The sequence below is a fragment of the Adiantum capillus-veneris genome, chromosome 1, assembly GCF_014529385.1.
Source record: "Adiantum capillus-veneris isolate H3 chromosome 1, ASM1452938v2, whole genome shotgun sequence".
NCBI lineage: Eukaryota > Viridiplantae > Streptophyta > Polypodiopsida > Polypodiales > Pteridaceae > Adiantum > Adiantum capillus-veneris.
This window is the reverse complement of record NC_140931.1, coordinates 164,290,288-164,306,123: the sequence shown is the minus strand read 5'-3', so window position 1 is coordinate 164,306,123 and position 15,836 is coordinate 164,290,288. Positions and strand designations below refer to the sequence as shown.

The following is a 15,836-nucleotide window of genomic DNA, read 5'->3' as shown; positions in this document are numbered from 1 at the left end:
TTTTAAAAAAACAGGGGGCGTTTAGGGACTGTTTTTGAACGTTTGAGGGAGGGGTAGACTCTAACTCCTATATAATGCCTCAAGGGCAAGGTTGAGAGCTCATAGCCTCATCCTTCCCTCAAGGCTCAAGCTCTCTACGTCGGCTCTAGCCTCTTCCAAGTTCCTCAAGCCCCAAGGCTCAAGTGAAAGCTCACTCTCCCTCTCTCCATCTCTCCCTTTTCCTCTCTCTCTCACGGCTCGCCATCTCTCCATAATACATATCTCCCTCATCTCTCTCTCCCTATCACTCCATCTCTCCCTCTCCCTCTCCCTATCTCTCCCGAGTCCCTCTCCCTTTCTCTCTCAAGCTCCCTCCCTCTCTCGAGTCTCACATGGCGCAAGCTTCCGCATCAAGTGAACGTGTGCCCTTGGGTGCGAAGAAGGAGGAGGAAGTATCATGGTGGGACGAAGTGCATTCCCGAGTGTTGGGAAAGTCCAGTGGTGCCCGTGCATGGAAGTGCAAACTATGCGGCTTCGAGAGGCAATCCGGCACAACCAAAGTCCGTGCTCACCTCCTTAAGCTAGAGGGACAACAAGTGGCAATATGCAAGGAGGTCAATGAGCATTTGTTGAAGGTCTTTCAAGCCAAGGATGCCGCCATCAAAGCCAACAAGGAAGAGAAGGATGCGGCCAAGCCGAAGCGCCCCGCAATCGACCCCAACGATTTGCTCTTTCCCTCTTCTACACCTTCTTCATCCATCGGTGGTAATAGTAATGCGGCGACGGCGGAGACGGGGGCGACATCATTTCGATCGCCATTCTCAACCCCTAATACTACGCCAGTCTCCACTCCCAAGCCGCACCAACGCACTCTACATGCCACTTGGGATCCGAAAAGGAAGGAGGATGTGGATGCAAGTGTTGCACGCTTCTTCTATCATGACCACATTCCCTTCATAAAGGCTCGGTAAGACATTCCTCCATTTTTGGATTTAGATATATTGACCAGTTTATTAATTTAACTTTGAATCCTAATACCTATGTGTTACCTCTTATGTGTAGGTCGGAGTACTTCAAGACTATGTGCACAAGGATAGGAGAGTATGGGGCACGATATGTCCCACCCTCTTCCGAGGCCCTCCGCACTACTCTACTCGATAGAGAGAAGGCCGTTGTGGAGACGGCAACCCTTAACATGAAGAGGCAATGGACCAAGTATGGAGTGACCCTCATTGCGGATGGATGGAGCGACACCAGGAGGAGATCCATTCATGGCATTGTTGCCTATTCCAAAGGGGAAATGTATTTTGCCCACTCCCATGATGCTACAGAAACAGGAAAATCAGCCGATGTCCTTGCAGGAGAGTGGGCCTCCGCCATAGAGACCATTGGGTCCGAACTTCTAATAGGGCTAGTCACTGATGGTGAGGCATCGAACAGGGCAGCCGGGGCTATTTTAGAAGGCACATACCCCCACATCACGGTGTCCTTTTGTATGGCGCATTGCCTTAACAACCTCCTGAAGGATTTCGGCAAACTACCTTGGATAGAGCCTCTCTTTGCCTCTACAGCCAAAGTGGTTTCTTTTGTCAACAACCACAACGTCCTTCGAGCAGAGTTCTTGAAGCGGTCGGGGGGGAAAGTTCTTCTCAAGTATTGTGAGACCCGCTTTGCCTACAACTTTCTTATGGTAGGCCGATTTGTGGAGTGCCAGAGTGCAGTGCGGCAGCTCTTCATCAGTACAAAGTTTGCTGAGACTTCCCATGCACGTACAGCAGCAGGGATCATTTGTACAGAGAAGGTAGAGGATCCAGAGTTCTGGGAGTCTCTCAAGACTCTTGACAAAATGGTAAAACCAGTGATTCACTTGCTTAGAGTGATAGATGGTATGCAACCTTGTGTTGGCAAGGTTTATGAAGCAATGGATCGCATGGTGGAGGCGCTTGGAGATCTTGAGAAGGACCCAGATAGGCTTGAAGAAATCAAAGACCTATGCAACAGCAGGTGGAACTCCTATAGTTCACCTCTTCATGGTGCAGCTTTTGTGTTGGATCCAGAGTTTCAAGGTGCAGGACAGGAGCATGATTCAGAGGTAAATACACATTGGAACACTATTTTGAAGAGGCTTCACCCTGATAGAGACATGCAGCGCAAAATCAAGGATCAGCTTGCATTTTACAGGGATATGCGAGGATCATTTGGGACTGCCGATGCCCAAATTGATCGCACCAAGATTTCCTCGGTCTTGTGGTGGCAAGAAAATGGTTCAGATGGTCCCGATCTTCAGCGACTTGCTATCCGCATTCTCAGCCAAGCGGTTAGCTCCTCTTGCTTGGAGCAATTGTGGAGTGTTTACAGCCACATTGCATCTAGAAAGAGGAACCGACTTGGAGTGGAGAAAGCAAATGACCTTGTTTTTGTCAATGCAAACTTACGAATGCTTTGCAAGTCAGCATCTAAAGTGACAGACCCTTTTCTACAGTGGGAGATGGAGGCAGAGGCAGAGGTGCTTGGAGAGGCGGCAGCATCTACACATGAGGATGAGCCTATGCAGGAGGATTGGGATGATATTCATGAGATCCAGGACACCACTACAGATTGGGAGGCAGGAGGCTCTTCTCAAGCATGACTCATGAGTCATGACTGATTGCTCCTTATATCTTTTTGTAGCGCCTTGGCTGGCCTTGTAAGCCATCGTCATGATCTATCTAGTATCATTGTTTTGCTCCAAGCTTTTGTGTGGAGTCTGGACTCTTTTAATTTTAAGTTAAGTTAATGTCCTTTCTATGAAGAATCAAGATGCTTCTATGTCATGTGAATGGTGGATTCGTGTCATGAGTCATGACCGCACCTTAAGACTTAAGCATCATTGCAAAGCATGCCTAAATAGGATTCTACTTGGAGTAATGAGTGTGTGTGGCTCTCTACTAACATACAGGTTGAATCCACCCTAATTTAAGCATAATTCGAGTTTACCGTTCCGGCCCCCGTTCCCGTTCCGCTTTTTCGGGGGGAGGGGGGGCCGTTCCGGAAACGTTCCGGAGGCCCCCGTTCCCGTTCCCAGTTCCCGTTCTGGGTAACTTTGGTGTTGACGAGGTGTTGAATACACCAGGGTTGACAATGAGCATGTATGTGTCGTACATGTGTCGACAATTGTTGAATACATCAATGTTGACTGTGAGCATGTACGACATAGATGCAAACGAGGACGTTTGAGATTTCAAGAGGGGGGTATGTCAACAGCGTGTGACTACTATCTATCCTTTTTGTTGATTTCTTTCTTATTATTTATTTACTTTCACTTTTTGGAAACACCCCTCGGGAAATCTAACTGCCCTGCATTGCATAGCTAGTGTGGAACTGTTCAAGGGAGTCCAGGCTTGAGGGCAAGAGAGCACTAAGGTTGGACAAGGACTATGGTTAGCCAAAGTGGAGTCATTGACTAGCAAAAGTGGAATCCTTTGCTACAGAGGCTACATTTCAATTCTGGGTGTGGCTACAGTGTACAAAGGGGGTCAGATGACCTAGAAAGATACAATGGCAGCATCTCCTAAAATTTAGGAAACTGCTATTTTGGGACCTGAAAATGTGTTCGCGTCATTACCTCCAGAATGACAAGGGGAACATTTTATTACTCTGCAGTGAAGTCAACCAGGCAACCGGTCGAGAGATTTTTAGGCGGCAACCCCGAAATGGGCAAATGCTTGTAAATGCGCCAAGTGTCGATTTTTCATGAACTTTCCTCTTGCAAAAAAATGGGCGCTGATTTTTAAGCTGGGAGGAGGCCTCTTTTGCATTTGTCAAACAGGTTAAGAGCTATGGAGTGCTTCCTTTCCCTCTTATGTACAGTACGGTGCCAGGAGTGATGCTTTGCACGCTACGCACTACCCTCTCTCTCCCCTATGACAGTATGTTATGCCCCTCTAGTGGGCTTTTCAATTGACCAATGTACAGTTGTGTGGGTTCATGCGCGATTGCCGAGGCAAGAGCCTCTTGCACAGGTACTGGATTAGCTAGCGGCTAATCCCCCGCAGGTACAGGTGAATTCGGAGAGGTTTCACGCCAGAAATCTCGTCCGATTCAAAGGGCAAGTAGCCCTACAGGTGCGGGAGCTCGAGGACTTGCTACGGATGCGACCGGCACGCGAAACGGAGCCCGAAACAGTAAATTACAGCCTGCTGTGTATTTTTGCAGGTTTAGGGTTTTGGCCCTAAACGGTCCCTAATAACCCCAGGAGGTTCGGGGTCGCGAGGGAACCGTTGTGCAGGTGATCTGGCGCATTTTTGGGGCTGAAAACAGAGAATTCAGTGTGCTGCAGATTCTCGCCAGGTTTTGCAAAGTGCCCGTATGCGTCGGGAAAGTCGTTCAATGCGTGGGAATACTGACTGTGAAGGGTCCTAGTACAGTTATGCTGCCGAAATCGGGCCGGAACAGTTGAAATTCAGCCAAGTTTGTGCGGGGCAGCTTGTTGGGAACCACAGCGTTTATTCCCTCTTTTAAACAATAAAGAAATACCGAAAGGGGCGCCTAAGTTAGGGCCAATCTGGTGTCGGTCTTCTCATACAGGTGCAATCTAGCAGCCTGTATCCCTCTCCCCTTTGTTGTGTCTTGAAAGTACACATAAAGTGGGCGACAAATTAAATGGGTGAAAGCAAATAAGGTTTAAGTCTAAAGTCTACCGCCCTTTTTGAAAGTGCAAGCCGATCTCACAAACTGACCCACCCAAGTCACAGATGTGGTCACTAGCGTAGAAGCGATCTATCCGAGATAGATTCACTCCTCCCACTCTGCGGTCCGAGCAAGAGAAGGCCAAGCTGTCTGGACTCTGGAGGCCTCATAGCCTCTCCCAGGTTGCCAACTCAGCTCCGTCACCACCAATACACCATTGCTTTGCATGCGGCAAAGACTCCACAATGTGAGACCAAAACTTTGCACGTGCATTTGCCACATTGGGCGCATAGATGTTCAGGAAGCCCAAGAGGCAGTCCTGAACCTACATAGTGATCCACTGAGCCCTGCCTGGCACAATAATACCTTTGCCACTCTCTCGCGCCAAATGACTGTGACAAAAGCGCTGCCAAGAGATCTCCTAGCAGTCGAGGAAGGTCCTACCCCATGGGTCAGCTGCGGGGTAGGAACAGGAGGAGAAGTGGTAGAAGGGGGGCTAGTGGGAGATGGAGGAGTGGAGGGGCGGGGAACAGCAGAAGGAAAGAGGAGAGGCAGAAGGAGGCGGAGGGGAGAGGCCAGGAAAACTCGGGGGGAGGAGGGGGGACTGTCGAAGGTGAGGGTGAGGTGGAGGTGGAGGTGGAGCTGGGACCTCGTCCTGCTGAAGAGGGTCGAAACGGTTCCCTGTGGGAACCCACTGCTGCTGGCCTAGAGCCTGGCGTCCACCCAAAGGGCAAGGCTGACGTGGTGGCCCATGTTGACGTCGACCACGAACTTGTTGCCAGCCCTCCTCTGTCTGAACTCCAGGCTCGGAGGGTGAGTCTGTCTGAGTACCCTGTGACTTTGTCTGTTGCTAATAGCCAACCCTAGGGGGCTGGGGCTGAGCCTGAGGTGAAGGTCGAGGCCTCCTCCGTGGACAGGCCTACGCAAGATGGCCCATCTGACGACAAATGGAACATTGATTCGGGAGGCTCGAATACTCCACGCTCTGGAGGAGCCAACCACGACTCACCCTAGGTAGTAGAATGACCTTCAGGAGGGTGTGGGTGTCCCGAACCAGAACACATACTGTGGGAATTCCAGCTGCCGTGGCAGCTATGGAGGCTATCGTGTGAGGTGTCTCCAGAACAATCCCAATCTTTGAGCCTATCCTGGATAGTAACGGAAGGTACTCCCTTCTCAGGCCGAGGAAGCAGACTGAGATGGGAAGGTCTGCCTCCTCGACAAGCACATCGGTAGCTGGGTCGAAACCATGGTGCCACTGTCGAAAATGAGCTCGAACTGCTCGGATGGCCAAAGGGCTCATCGCAATGACCTTGGACGCCATCTCGAGAGTCTCAAACTCTATTTGGTAATAGCCACGCCCGAGAAGCTGAACGTCAAGGATCTTGCCCACCTCTGCTAAAAGGCGGGCCTGGAGAAGATCAATCATCACGCACCTCTCCTCTGCTAGGGCGGGTGCCGATGATCTTGCAAATGACGGAGGTCGCTTGGAGGCGCTCCACCTCTGCTGCGAGGCTCGCTTGCTCTATCGGCGAAAGAGCAAGTTGGATGGTGGGCTCTGCAAGGTCGGGCCAAGGGGCTTCTTGAGAGTCCCTCTAGGGTGGAGCATGAGCCTCCATCTATGTCTGCTGCTACTGTGATGGAGTGGGACCGAGTGAAGACAGCCCTCTGAGAAGCTACAACAATAATGTCACATAAACGTCACTGTCGAGGCGAAATAGATTGAGGCTTGGGGGGGGGGGGGGGGGGGGGGGGGGGGGGGGGGGCAATGGAGGTGGGCGAGCAGGGAAAAGACCAGCAATGGTAATCACTGGCCAAGAGGGAGGCAGCAGGCTGAGGGGGGGCGGGAGGGGGGGCGAACCAGAGCAAAGGAGGCAGTGTGGGGGCTGAAGGGGGGGCAGCATGAAGAGGATGGAGGGCAGGCGACACAGCAGGCTGCGAGCTTCTTATTTGGAGGTTCTTTGGTACTCTTTGGTGGAGTTTTCGGCCTCCTCATTGACGTCTGGGTGGCATGTTTCTACTTCAACTCTCTGCTACAATTGTCCTTCCATCCCTTGTCCCTAGCCTTTGATGCATCACTCATCTTTTGTAACTATGAATCACTGGTGGTTTTCCCCCTATGTTGTACTTTTCAGATTTCAGGGGGGGATTCACTACCAGTTATGTTCATTTTGTGATACTTATAAGCTGATTTAATGCCTACAAGCCTGTAAGTTTGTAACTTGGTCACGTAATACAGAAGGGTCGATGTCACAAATTGCAAACTTTATTTGAGAAGCTTGCTGACCAAAAGTACCAGGTGGATTGAGATGGCAATCCAAAAATAGCAAGTGGTGGTCTTGTCGACGCAAAACTAGCAGGTGGCCAAGATGGCCATCCAAAAATAGTGGGTGGTAGACTCAGTGACCAAAAAATAGCAGGTAACATGTGGTGATTCAAAAATAGCAGTAGGTGGCCACACTAGCACCTTATGCATGGAAAATGCACGAACGGACAGTGCATGCATGGAAAATGGACACATGACCACTTCATGCATGGAAAGTGAAGACACGGGTACTTTCAAGAATGGCGATATAGGCGACCCACTTACATGCAATCTTTGCATTGAAAGTGCAGACAAGTGACACATATATCTCAGCTTGGTGCACATCTATTTGAAGGGTAAAGAAGCCCTGTAGACGGCCTTTTTCATCACATCATCTCTCTCTAAGAACACTATGTGCTGTTAAATTCTACTATGCTAAAGAAATACCATCAAAGGTCAGTGCTATGCAGGAGAGGAACTCCACCTCTCAATTTCTCTCTTCTTCTACAACATAAACTCTATCTCCTCTACATTGTCTATGAGCTGAATTCCCTCTTTCTCTATTGGTGATTCTACGAGCTGTGAAGTCCCGTCTCTTTCATTCATATCTGTCTCTATCTCTCTCTTTCCCCCCATTGTGCTGAAAAATACACGTTTGACGTCTCCATCACCTAGTGAGTATCATAGCCGGTTACAGTGACGCCCTCGTTCTTGCCACAGAGAGAGAGAGAGAGAGAGAGAGAGAGAGAGAGAGAGAGCCATTGATGTACCGTTGCTGACCGTATGTGTGTGTGCTGGCTCCTGCCATGCCATGTCATCAACTCATCACATAGTTCCCCTTCAAAGTGTGGTGGTTTAATATAAAAAGAGTTAACACACATAATCCTCCTACAACTAGCACTGAGGCACTTTGGCCAAAACGGCAACTTAAAAGCTCTTGTTATTAAGCATCTGCTATTATCATCTTGTGCACAAAAGGCTTCCTAGCATAAAAAGTATGCCATGTCAGCAATTTGCATACGGTTGTCCATGTCATCAGCATTTGTAAATACAGAATTCTCTATATAATTTACGTCAGATTTGGGCTCCGATTCTCCTTGCCTTTGGTTGGGTCATGTGATGCTTTGCCACCTCAACAACTTGTCATGACATCCACTAGGCTTTATAGACATTGTTTGGGTCTCCAGTAGGTGCAGCACATAGAGTCCACATAGCACACGAAGCCAATGTGCACGCTGCCCATTCCGAAAGTCCAAGTGGCGAAGTGTCCCCGTGGCAAAAGTCCAAAAGTGGCAAGACCACTTGGCAGAGAAGCAGTGACTGGAAACTTGGTATTTCTTTATATTGAAACCATACAACAGAGTACAGCCAGTATGTCCAAAATGGCAAATTAGAGTACATGTATATTACGTAGTGTAAAAAGTGGCTAAAATAAAATACATGAGTTCTTTACCGCTACGTTTTTCTAGAAAGTAAAAAGGTCCTGCAACCACTAATGGAGTCCAGAATTATTTTCAAGCTTGTAGTGAGTACACAAAATGACAAAATGTAGGCTAGAAAATATGAGAGTGAAGTGAGAGGAGGAAAATATGAGAGTGAAGTGAGAGGAGGTAGTCGAAAGCTTTAAGAGCTTCATGTATTTTCCCATGCAATGTATCATAGTTAGGCACATTACCAAAAATTATGCGTGTTTTGGCTGGCTATTCTTGAAACTTGGGCACAGGTGTGCTGATCCAAGTCTTGACCAGTCAAGCTTTTCCGACTCCTAAGGAACACACAAACTACTGCTTTTCAACCATGTGCCCTGCATTTTAGGTGCTCATAGCAGCCAGGGTGCTTTTTCAGTCGTCTCCCCATCTGAGCTTTTCAGGTAGCATTGTCGCAGCGCTCTGTTGTTTTTTCTCCATGCACTGCCCATCGGCAGCTTCCCCCTTGGCTGAGCCGCCTTTCTCCACGAGGCTCTGCCAGGTCAGAATTGGGTTGCCATGTCATCACTGCCTTGGCATCTAAGGGCCCATATTTATGGCCGCCATCCCATGTCATCTGCCATTGCAATGCCACATCACCAACTTGTACTACAAGAAGAAAGTTCCCTTGTTCAAATCTCTAAAAAGCACCATTTTCATCTACCTCAGGGGTGTCACAAGACCCTCCATCAATGCGAACCTTCAGACCTTACCTCATGTCAAAACTAATCTGTTTTCCTCTTTCTGCTGACTTAAGGATCCTCTTACTGATGACTAAACGAATGGGATGCTCAATTCCTCTTCAGAAAGTCTTTGAACATCTATGCAATTAACATTCTAGGACACACATACCCCTTGCTTAAACAAGGTCAACACATTACAGATACGAACAGTAAAAATACTAAAAAAAGATTCAGTCCGTCAATGACACTCATCCAAAAAAAGGTTTTCTACTTACTTGCTTGCCAGAGCAAAATCATTCCGCTGATTAGGCCCCAAGTACCGATACTCAGACATGGCATCACACACAACATCCATGAAATCATCTCGGCTGAGAACTATTGTAGACCGCTTCTGCTGCACATCATACAGTTTTTTGCTAATTTCCTTAAGTTTAACCTCATTTTCTTCTGCTGCTCTTCTAATGTCCTCTGGTGAATACTCTTTGTTATTATCAATCTCAGAATCAGAGAGAGGCCTTGAGAATTCATGCTTGAAATAGTCACTGGAAGCAGACCCAGTCCTCTCCAGAGCTTTAATAGGAAACTCTTCCCTCAAAACTTCAAAGACACGCTTGCTAATCTGATTGCCACAAATGTCAAAATCGATGCATGCGTTCAACAAAAGCTGACGGGGATGCTGTTAAATCGAGGGAACAAATGCTCACCTTGAAGGCATGTCTTGCTTTGCATCCAAGAAGCTGCAAAGTGCTTTGCAGGATAGGCCTGGTGTATCTAAAAGAATTCAACACACTCTTTTTGCTTTTCTCCGTGTCAATAAAAGCTACATCCTGGACAATTATATACAGCAATTTGGGCATGTCTGCCATGATCGTCTGCCAGCACTGCAAGCATAAAAATTCACAAGGTAAATTTTTTTCGCAAATCAGACCGCATACTTCTTGCTACAACAGGAATGGCTATGATGAGATGTGAAGGGAAGGGGGACGAAACGAAAAATGGATTGGAGTTCTGCAAGGTGAAATTCGAAGAATGTGTGTGGAGAGAGAGAGAGAGAGAGAGAGAGAGAGAGAGAGAGCATGCAAAGAGTGTTGACCTCACCTTTCAGGTATGGTGAAGAGAAACGGAAGGGGGAGTGTGAAAACAGGAAAGCAACGAACGATTATAGATGGAGAGGCAAATGCAGGTCTCGTGAAGGTAAAGATCGCAGGGACTACTGCCTGCTGAGAGCACCACAGCTGGGCAAAGAAAAGTTAAATGAAAAGACAATCGGGAGCAGAGACGCATGCTCTCCTTGTTGTCGTTGAGGAGCAGTGATGCCGCCATCGCCAAAAGCTTTCACAAATCGGTCACGCGTCGGCCCAAGATGGCAAATTTCTCACAATAGGCCATGCTAGGCTCCCCTTTCTAATTCCCTTTCTTTGGCGCTCTCACTTAAGATCCATCGATAAATCTAATTGAGGCACTTTGCATGAATAAAGTTGGGACGACTTTTCATGACTCTGCAAGTTTAGTTACAAGCAACAAGCTGCTAAAGTTAAGGCTTTTCTGATGGAGATCATACCCGGGTCTCTATGCACCCACATATTCAATTTGAAGGCCAGGTTACAAATCATGGGCATATCACTGAAGGTGGATGTGTGGGTATGTAACTACCCATGTTCGATACCAAGCTGCAACTTCAATTTTTAACTATACCTCAAAAGATAGGGACGGTGATCACGCCCGTGCCCTAATCCCTATCTATTCCCTCTATCACGAGATTACTACTATTAGACTCCTTTAGCTCAACTATCTTTAGTCTACTTTTGGCAATCTTAAGACTGATCCAATCATGCAAAACTCTCCTCCTCCTCCTCTCTCTCTCTCTCTCTCTCTCTCTCTCTCTCTCTCTCTCTCTTTGGAAGCTTTCACTTCCTTCCAAAATTGCATCTTACATGAATCTCATGAAGCATATGGTAGGGACAGTAGGGCCAAACCCATGAAGTTGTGATCTTTTGATTCTTCTTTTCAAAGCCTCTCTCTCTCCCTCTCTCCATCCATGAATCTTATGAATGTTATGGTAGGGTCCAATCCACATTCTTATAACGATCTCATTTCTTTCTCACTACTTTGCCAAGTTGGTTGGCCTCCCATATGCTTGAAAGTGATACCATACAACATTGCACAAGCAAAGTAAAGACTTAGGTTTTCTTTCCCTTTACAATCACATTATGCCATTATGCGGATGAAATCGACATTGCAACCCCACCAACGTATTACAACATTGCGCATGCTTAGAACCGATCTTCAATGGTTTGAAGATTTTATCAATAAGGTCTTTGACTTACTATTATAGTGTAGACAACCTTTATTTCAACACAAGGGCATCCTACAACTGGAGGACTCTCCATGTTAAGCTATAGACAGCACATTGGTATTCCTACAATGTGCAACGGCTTGAGACACCCCCATTACATGTCCAAGTTTCATAGAAATTTGTGCTAAGTTTTCTACTTTAATTCATTTCTCAAGCCAATGATGGTACTTTAATAAACATTTGACTTAAAGCACGTCTCTCATGAGTGGGAGGATGAAGAGTCTATAAAAGCTTAAAGGAAGGTGGATGAAGTCCAAAGTTTTGTTTTTCCTATGCATTTCAAAAGCCAAGGTACTTATATAGTCACTCCATGGTGTAAACATTTGGCCAATTGTCCTAAAATCAAACCATGTGCAAAATATTCAATTGAGCTATTTTAAGCAACACACACAGAAAAGTTAAGAAAAGTTTTGCATGCTCTATCAACGTCATTTTGTGTGAGAGGCGCAATTGCATTGAATTATGATGCCTTAGACATGTCATATGTAGCATTTTCCTTGCTTGGCTTAACTAAAGCTATTAGGGACAAGCTCTAATTGTCAAGGTTTGATGACCGGCCATACAAGGGTGATCACATGGGGCAAGCGAAGAGAGCATAAAAGTAGAACATGTCACTTGAAGGGGCTTGTAGGTTGTGGACATAGGAGGAGTTGGATGAGGTTGAAGAGACATGAGGGGGATTTGAGCAATTTTTGCTTGTGGTTGAAAATGTATCTAGTTGTACTATGGGCACCTTTTGTTTTAATTGAGGGGGGGAGTATATGTCTAAAAAATTTAATGTATTTCTAGTGCATTGTGGGACAAAACACCATTGTACAACGCCTTACATCCCTTAGCAAAATGGCATCATTGAGAAGAAAAATAGGTCAATTATTAAGATCGCACAATGTACACACAAAATTCAACCTTCACTACATGCGTTTTGGCATTTTGGCTATCATGTGTTTCATATGTACTAAACGGGTGTCCCACAAATGCATTGCAATCTATCACTCCATAGGAATGGCATGGCAAGAAGCCACCTATTGGTCACTTGCATGTGTTTAGTTGCTTAGCTCGTGCTTTGGTGCCTTAGCAACAATTGGATGATAAGGCGGTGAAATGTATTTTTGTTGGTTATAGTTTAAAAAGCAAAGGTTATAGACTATATCCTAGACAAATGAGAGGTGTAATAGCACCTCCTATTCGGTCAAAAATCAAATTGCACATTGATTAGTTGTTGAGATTCTCTTGGATTTCAAGGGAATCCACTAATTGGAAAGAAAAAAAAAGTGTGTCCATTGCCATCACGACTCTGTAGTTTCCCCATGTTGCCATCGCTATTGTGCACAGGCTGCCTGCGCATGGCTAGGTCTGCATAGTGCTGCCTCTATTTCCCTTCGCTTGCCAAGTAGAGTTGTCTACACAGCAGAGCATATGCTCTTCCTAAGGGTTGGCCATATACCATGCATGATATGCATACCATTGCTTGCACACCCCCATCGGTCCTTCTTCTCATAGGTTTGCTCCGGCTCCCGTGTCCTCGCTCATCCCAATATTCAGAATGCTTATGCTTGCACTTTACCTCACCCTACAACCATCTAGCCTTACCTGAGCATCCAGTCAAGATTGCTTCCTTGTTGCAATGCCCATCAAGAGACTAAGGGTAGGAGAAAGGAAGATTTGCGATCCCATGGCCCTAAAGACCGGAAAAAAAACGTCTCTTTCTCTACCACCTGTCGATGCAACAGCGGCCATGCAAACAAAAAGACTTGCCCCATCACGTTGGCATAGTGCTCCTACCTGCACACATCCTTGCCTCCACATAATGCGCGCCACATTTCCCTTGCCCATGCTCCACATGAAATGCCCCCCTTGGTTGTCATGATCGTTGAGATGCCCTCTACATCTTGATCAAAGGGTTAGGAGCATCTCCCTTAGATTCTCATTAATCAATCCAAAACCAAAAATTGGGACCATCTACTAGACAAATCCTAGACAAACAAAACATATCTTGATTGTCAAGATGTTAATTTTGTGGAAGATGCACTTTTGCCCTTGTGAGCACGCACCAAGGGGATAGATATGGGCTTACAAAAAGTGTAAAATATTGCACTCCCACCATTAAATATTACTTATATTTAATGGTGGGAGTGCAAATGTAAGTCCTAATGAGTCACATGTGCAACCTATACAAGTCTCAAATGATAAGCCATTTTCTGATGCAATTTTACCATATGTAGTCTTGAAAATGAGCAAGCTTGAGGCCAATGGTTGGTGCAAATTTTGAGCGATAGTAAATTCGGTGCACCTTTGTCTAGTCCTAGTCGTTGAGGTTCTCATATACCTCTTATGCATTAGCTTGTTATGTGTTGGATGTTTCTAGTATGTATGATGAGAAAGAACCTTTGTCATCTGATGAATCATAAAATGTAGCAAATTGGTTGGCTACAATGTGAGTATGATACTATTATAAAGAATGGCACATGGTTTTTGTGTGACTTGCCTCCTAGCAAAAAGGCCATTGATTCTAAGTCGATTTTCAAGTTAAAACATAAGCATGATAGTAATGTTGATCATCGTAAGGATAGACTTGTGGCAAAAGGGTATGCTCATAATGATTGGAATGTACATTAGCTAGACATAAAGACTATGTTTTTGAATGTGTGTGCATAAGGAAGCATATGCAGTGCAACCTCATGATTTTGTTCGAGAAAGGACAAGAAAACAAGGCATGCCAAGTTAAGAAAGATTTCTATGGTTTGAAGCAACTACACGTGCTTTGTATGAAGAAATTCATGCTTGCTTGGCTACACATGGTTTTCAAAATAGGGTGTGACGCCTTTTGCAGTTTCTTGTTTGTGAAGTTTGACAAATGAGAGCACTTTGTATGTCAAGCTTGTAGATGATATATTTTGTATCTTTAGTGCTCTATATTGATGACATGTTGCTCACTGGACCAAAAGAGGGACCAGTTGCTAATCTTAAGGGTGATTTGAATTACTTTTTTGAAATTTCAAATTTGGGACTTTTTCATCATTAGTTGGGCATATTGACTGAGGAAATCACCAATCTTGATAAAATCACACCAGCTAGACTAGAATGGCTCTGATTCATGCTAGATTTGAAAAAATGAACCATCCTTGTATAGTAAGCTATATGGGGTATTAGGTGCCCCAAACCTCAAAGAAAAATTGTTTTATGCTATGGAATCCACCTATGCAATCCAAATTTCCTTTGAACTTCATTAAAGCCACCCAAAAAATCATAAAATTGCAAGATTTGGCTAAAAAATAGGATTGGTAAGTTTTTGTAATTAGGACATAGCTTCTAATTTGAACATTTGATTCTCCTTAGAAGCATGAAAACATGTTGAAAAATACTACAAATTCTAGCCCTCACAAATTGGAGTTTTATGGTGGAGAAGTTGGCAAACTTAGACAAAAGACAAAAAAACAAGACACATTTTTTCACAGAGTTTGGGTTGAGAAATGATGTTCAAGAGTAAGGCTAATGGTGAAATTGATATAGCAAAAAAAAAAGTTTTTTTCAAATCATAGGACAACTTTGTGGATATATATCATGAAAAAATATATCTTAAAACTCCGCAAATAATTCAAGCAAAATGGTCACTTATCAGACATGAAAGTGCCCCATTACCAACCTAGTGTTAAATATGGATAAATCGATAGGGTTAGAGCTATTTTATCTTGCATAAATCATCAAATTTAAGGAGGCCTATGCTAACAAATCCCTATGTAATGGAAATGGCCTATGAACTTTGAGAATAGTGGAATTAGGAGAATTAAAGAGAGCAATTTTGTGAGATTACTTTGAGAACATAGAGGGTGAACTTAATTGATCTATCCCAAGACTCAGTCCCAAGGCCTCAAACACCTTTGAAGGTGGAGAGAGCTAGCGGGGAATGAGGGTAGGGAAGAGGAAGAAGAAACATTCAAAGGAGAAAGAAATAGTTCCTCACTTATCATCACTCTTCTTGCTAGCATAAATAATAGCATAGTAATGAAGATGGAAAGCTTAAGCATTGGCTCTTAGTTGGATTTGCATTCCGTAACCAAGAGTGTTGGTGTAGGCTCTCAACTTCTCTACTTGCTTGGAGAAGGACATGGAGCTCTTGCACTTTGCACTTCACACAATGAGAGTGTGTGTGAGTGTGTGTGGGAGAGTATACCCCCCAAGGGACCGCTTGGGAGGCCAACCAATAGGCTTTAGGCACACTAAGAGGGCAACATGGATAGGGGCTTGACATGTGTCCTTGCTGCCTCTTGAGGCTTGGCTTACCTTGTGTGTGTGTGTGTGTGTGTGTGTGTGTGTGTGTGTGTGTGTGTGTGTGTGTGTGTGTGTGTGTGTGTGTGTGTTCTCTCTCATCCCCCTAGCTT

At 45.4% G+C, this 15,836-nt stretch overlaps 2 protein-coding genes across 2 annotated transcripts in view; one reads left to right on the top strand and one right to left on the bottom strand.

Moving 5' to 3' along the window:
* Positions 1 to 10,797, bottom strand: part of LOC147465936 (P-loop NTPase domain-containing protein LPA1 homolog 2-like) — a 50,288-nt gene extending 39,491 nt beyond the window's left edge. Inside the window, exons 1-3 of the mRNA XM_086522805.1 lie at positions 10,200 to 10,797; positions 9,806 to 9,982; positions 9,377 to 9,720 (exon numbers count right to left, since the gene is read on the bottom strand). Coding sequence (XP_086378931.1) covers positions 9,377 to 9,720; positions 9,806 to 9,967 — 506 coding nt within the window. The 5' untranslated portion in view covers positions 9,968 to 9,982; positions 10,200 to 10,797. The remainder of the gene's footprint in view (positions 1 to 9,376; positions 9,721 to 9,805; positions 9,983 to 10,199) is intronic.
* LOC147465937 (uncharacterized) lies at positions 449 to 3,280 on the top strand. The gene has a single exon (XM_086512996.1). The coding sequence runs from the start codon at positions 1,034 to 1,036 to the stop codon at positions 2,606 to 2,608; it is 1,575 nt and encodes a 524-aa protein (XP_086369122.1). The 5' UTR covers positions 449 to 1,033; the 3' UTR covers positions 2,609 to 3,280.
* Positions 10,798 to 15,836: the final 5,039 nt, after the last annotated feature.

Bases quoted from the DNA above. Each gene is read 5' to 3' on its own strand.
- LOC147465937 (XM_086512996.1), top strand. From the start codon at position 1,034: ATGTGTAGGTCGGAGTACTTCAAGACTATGTGCACAAGGATAGGAGAG.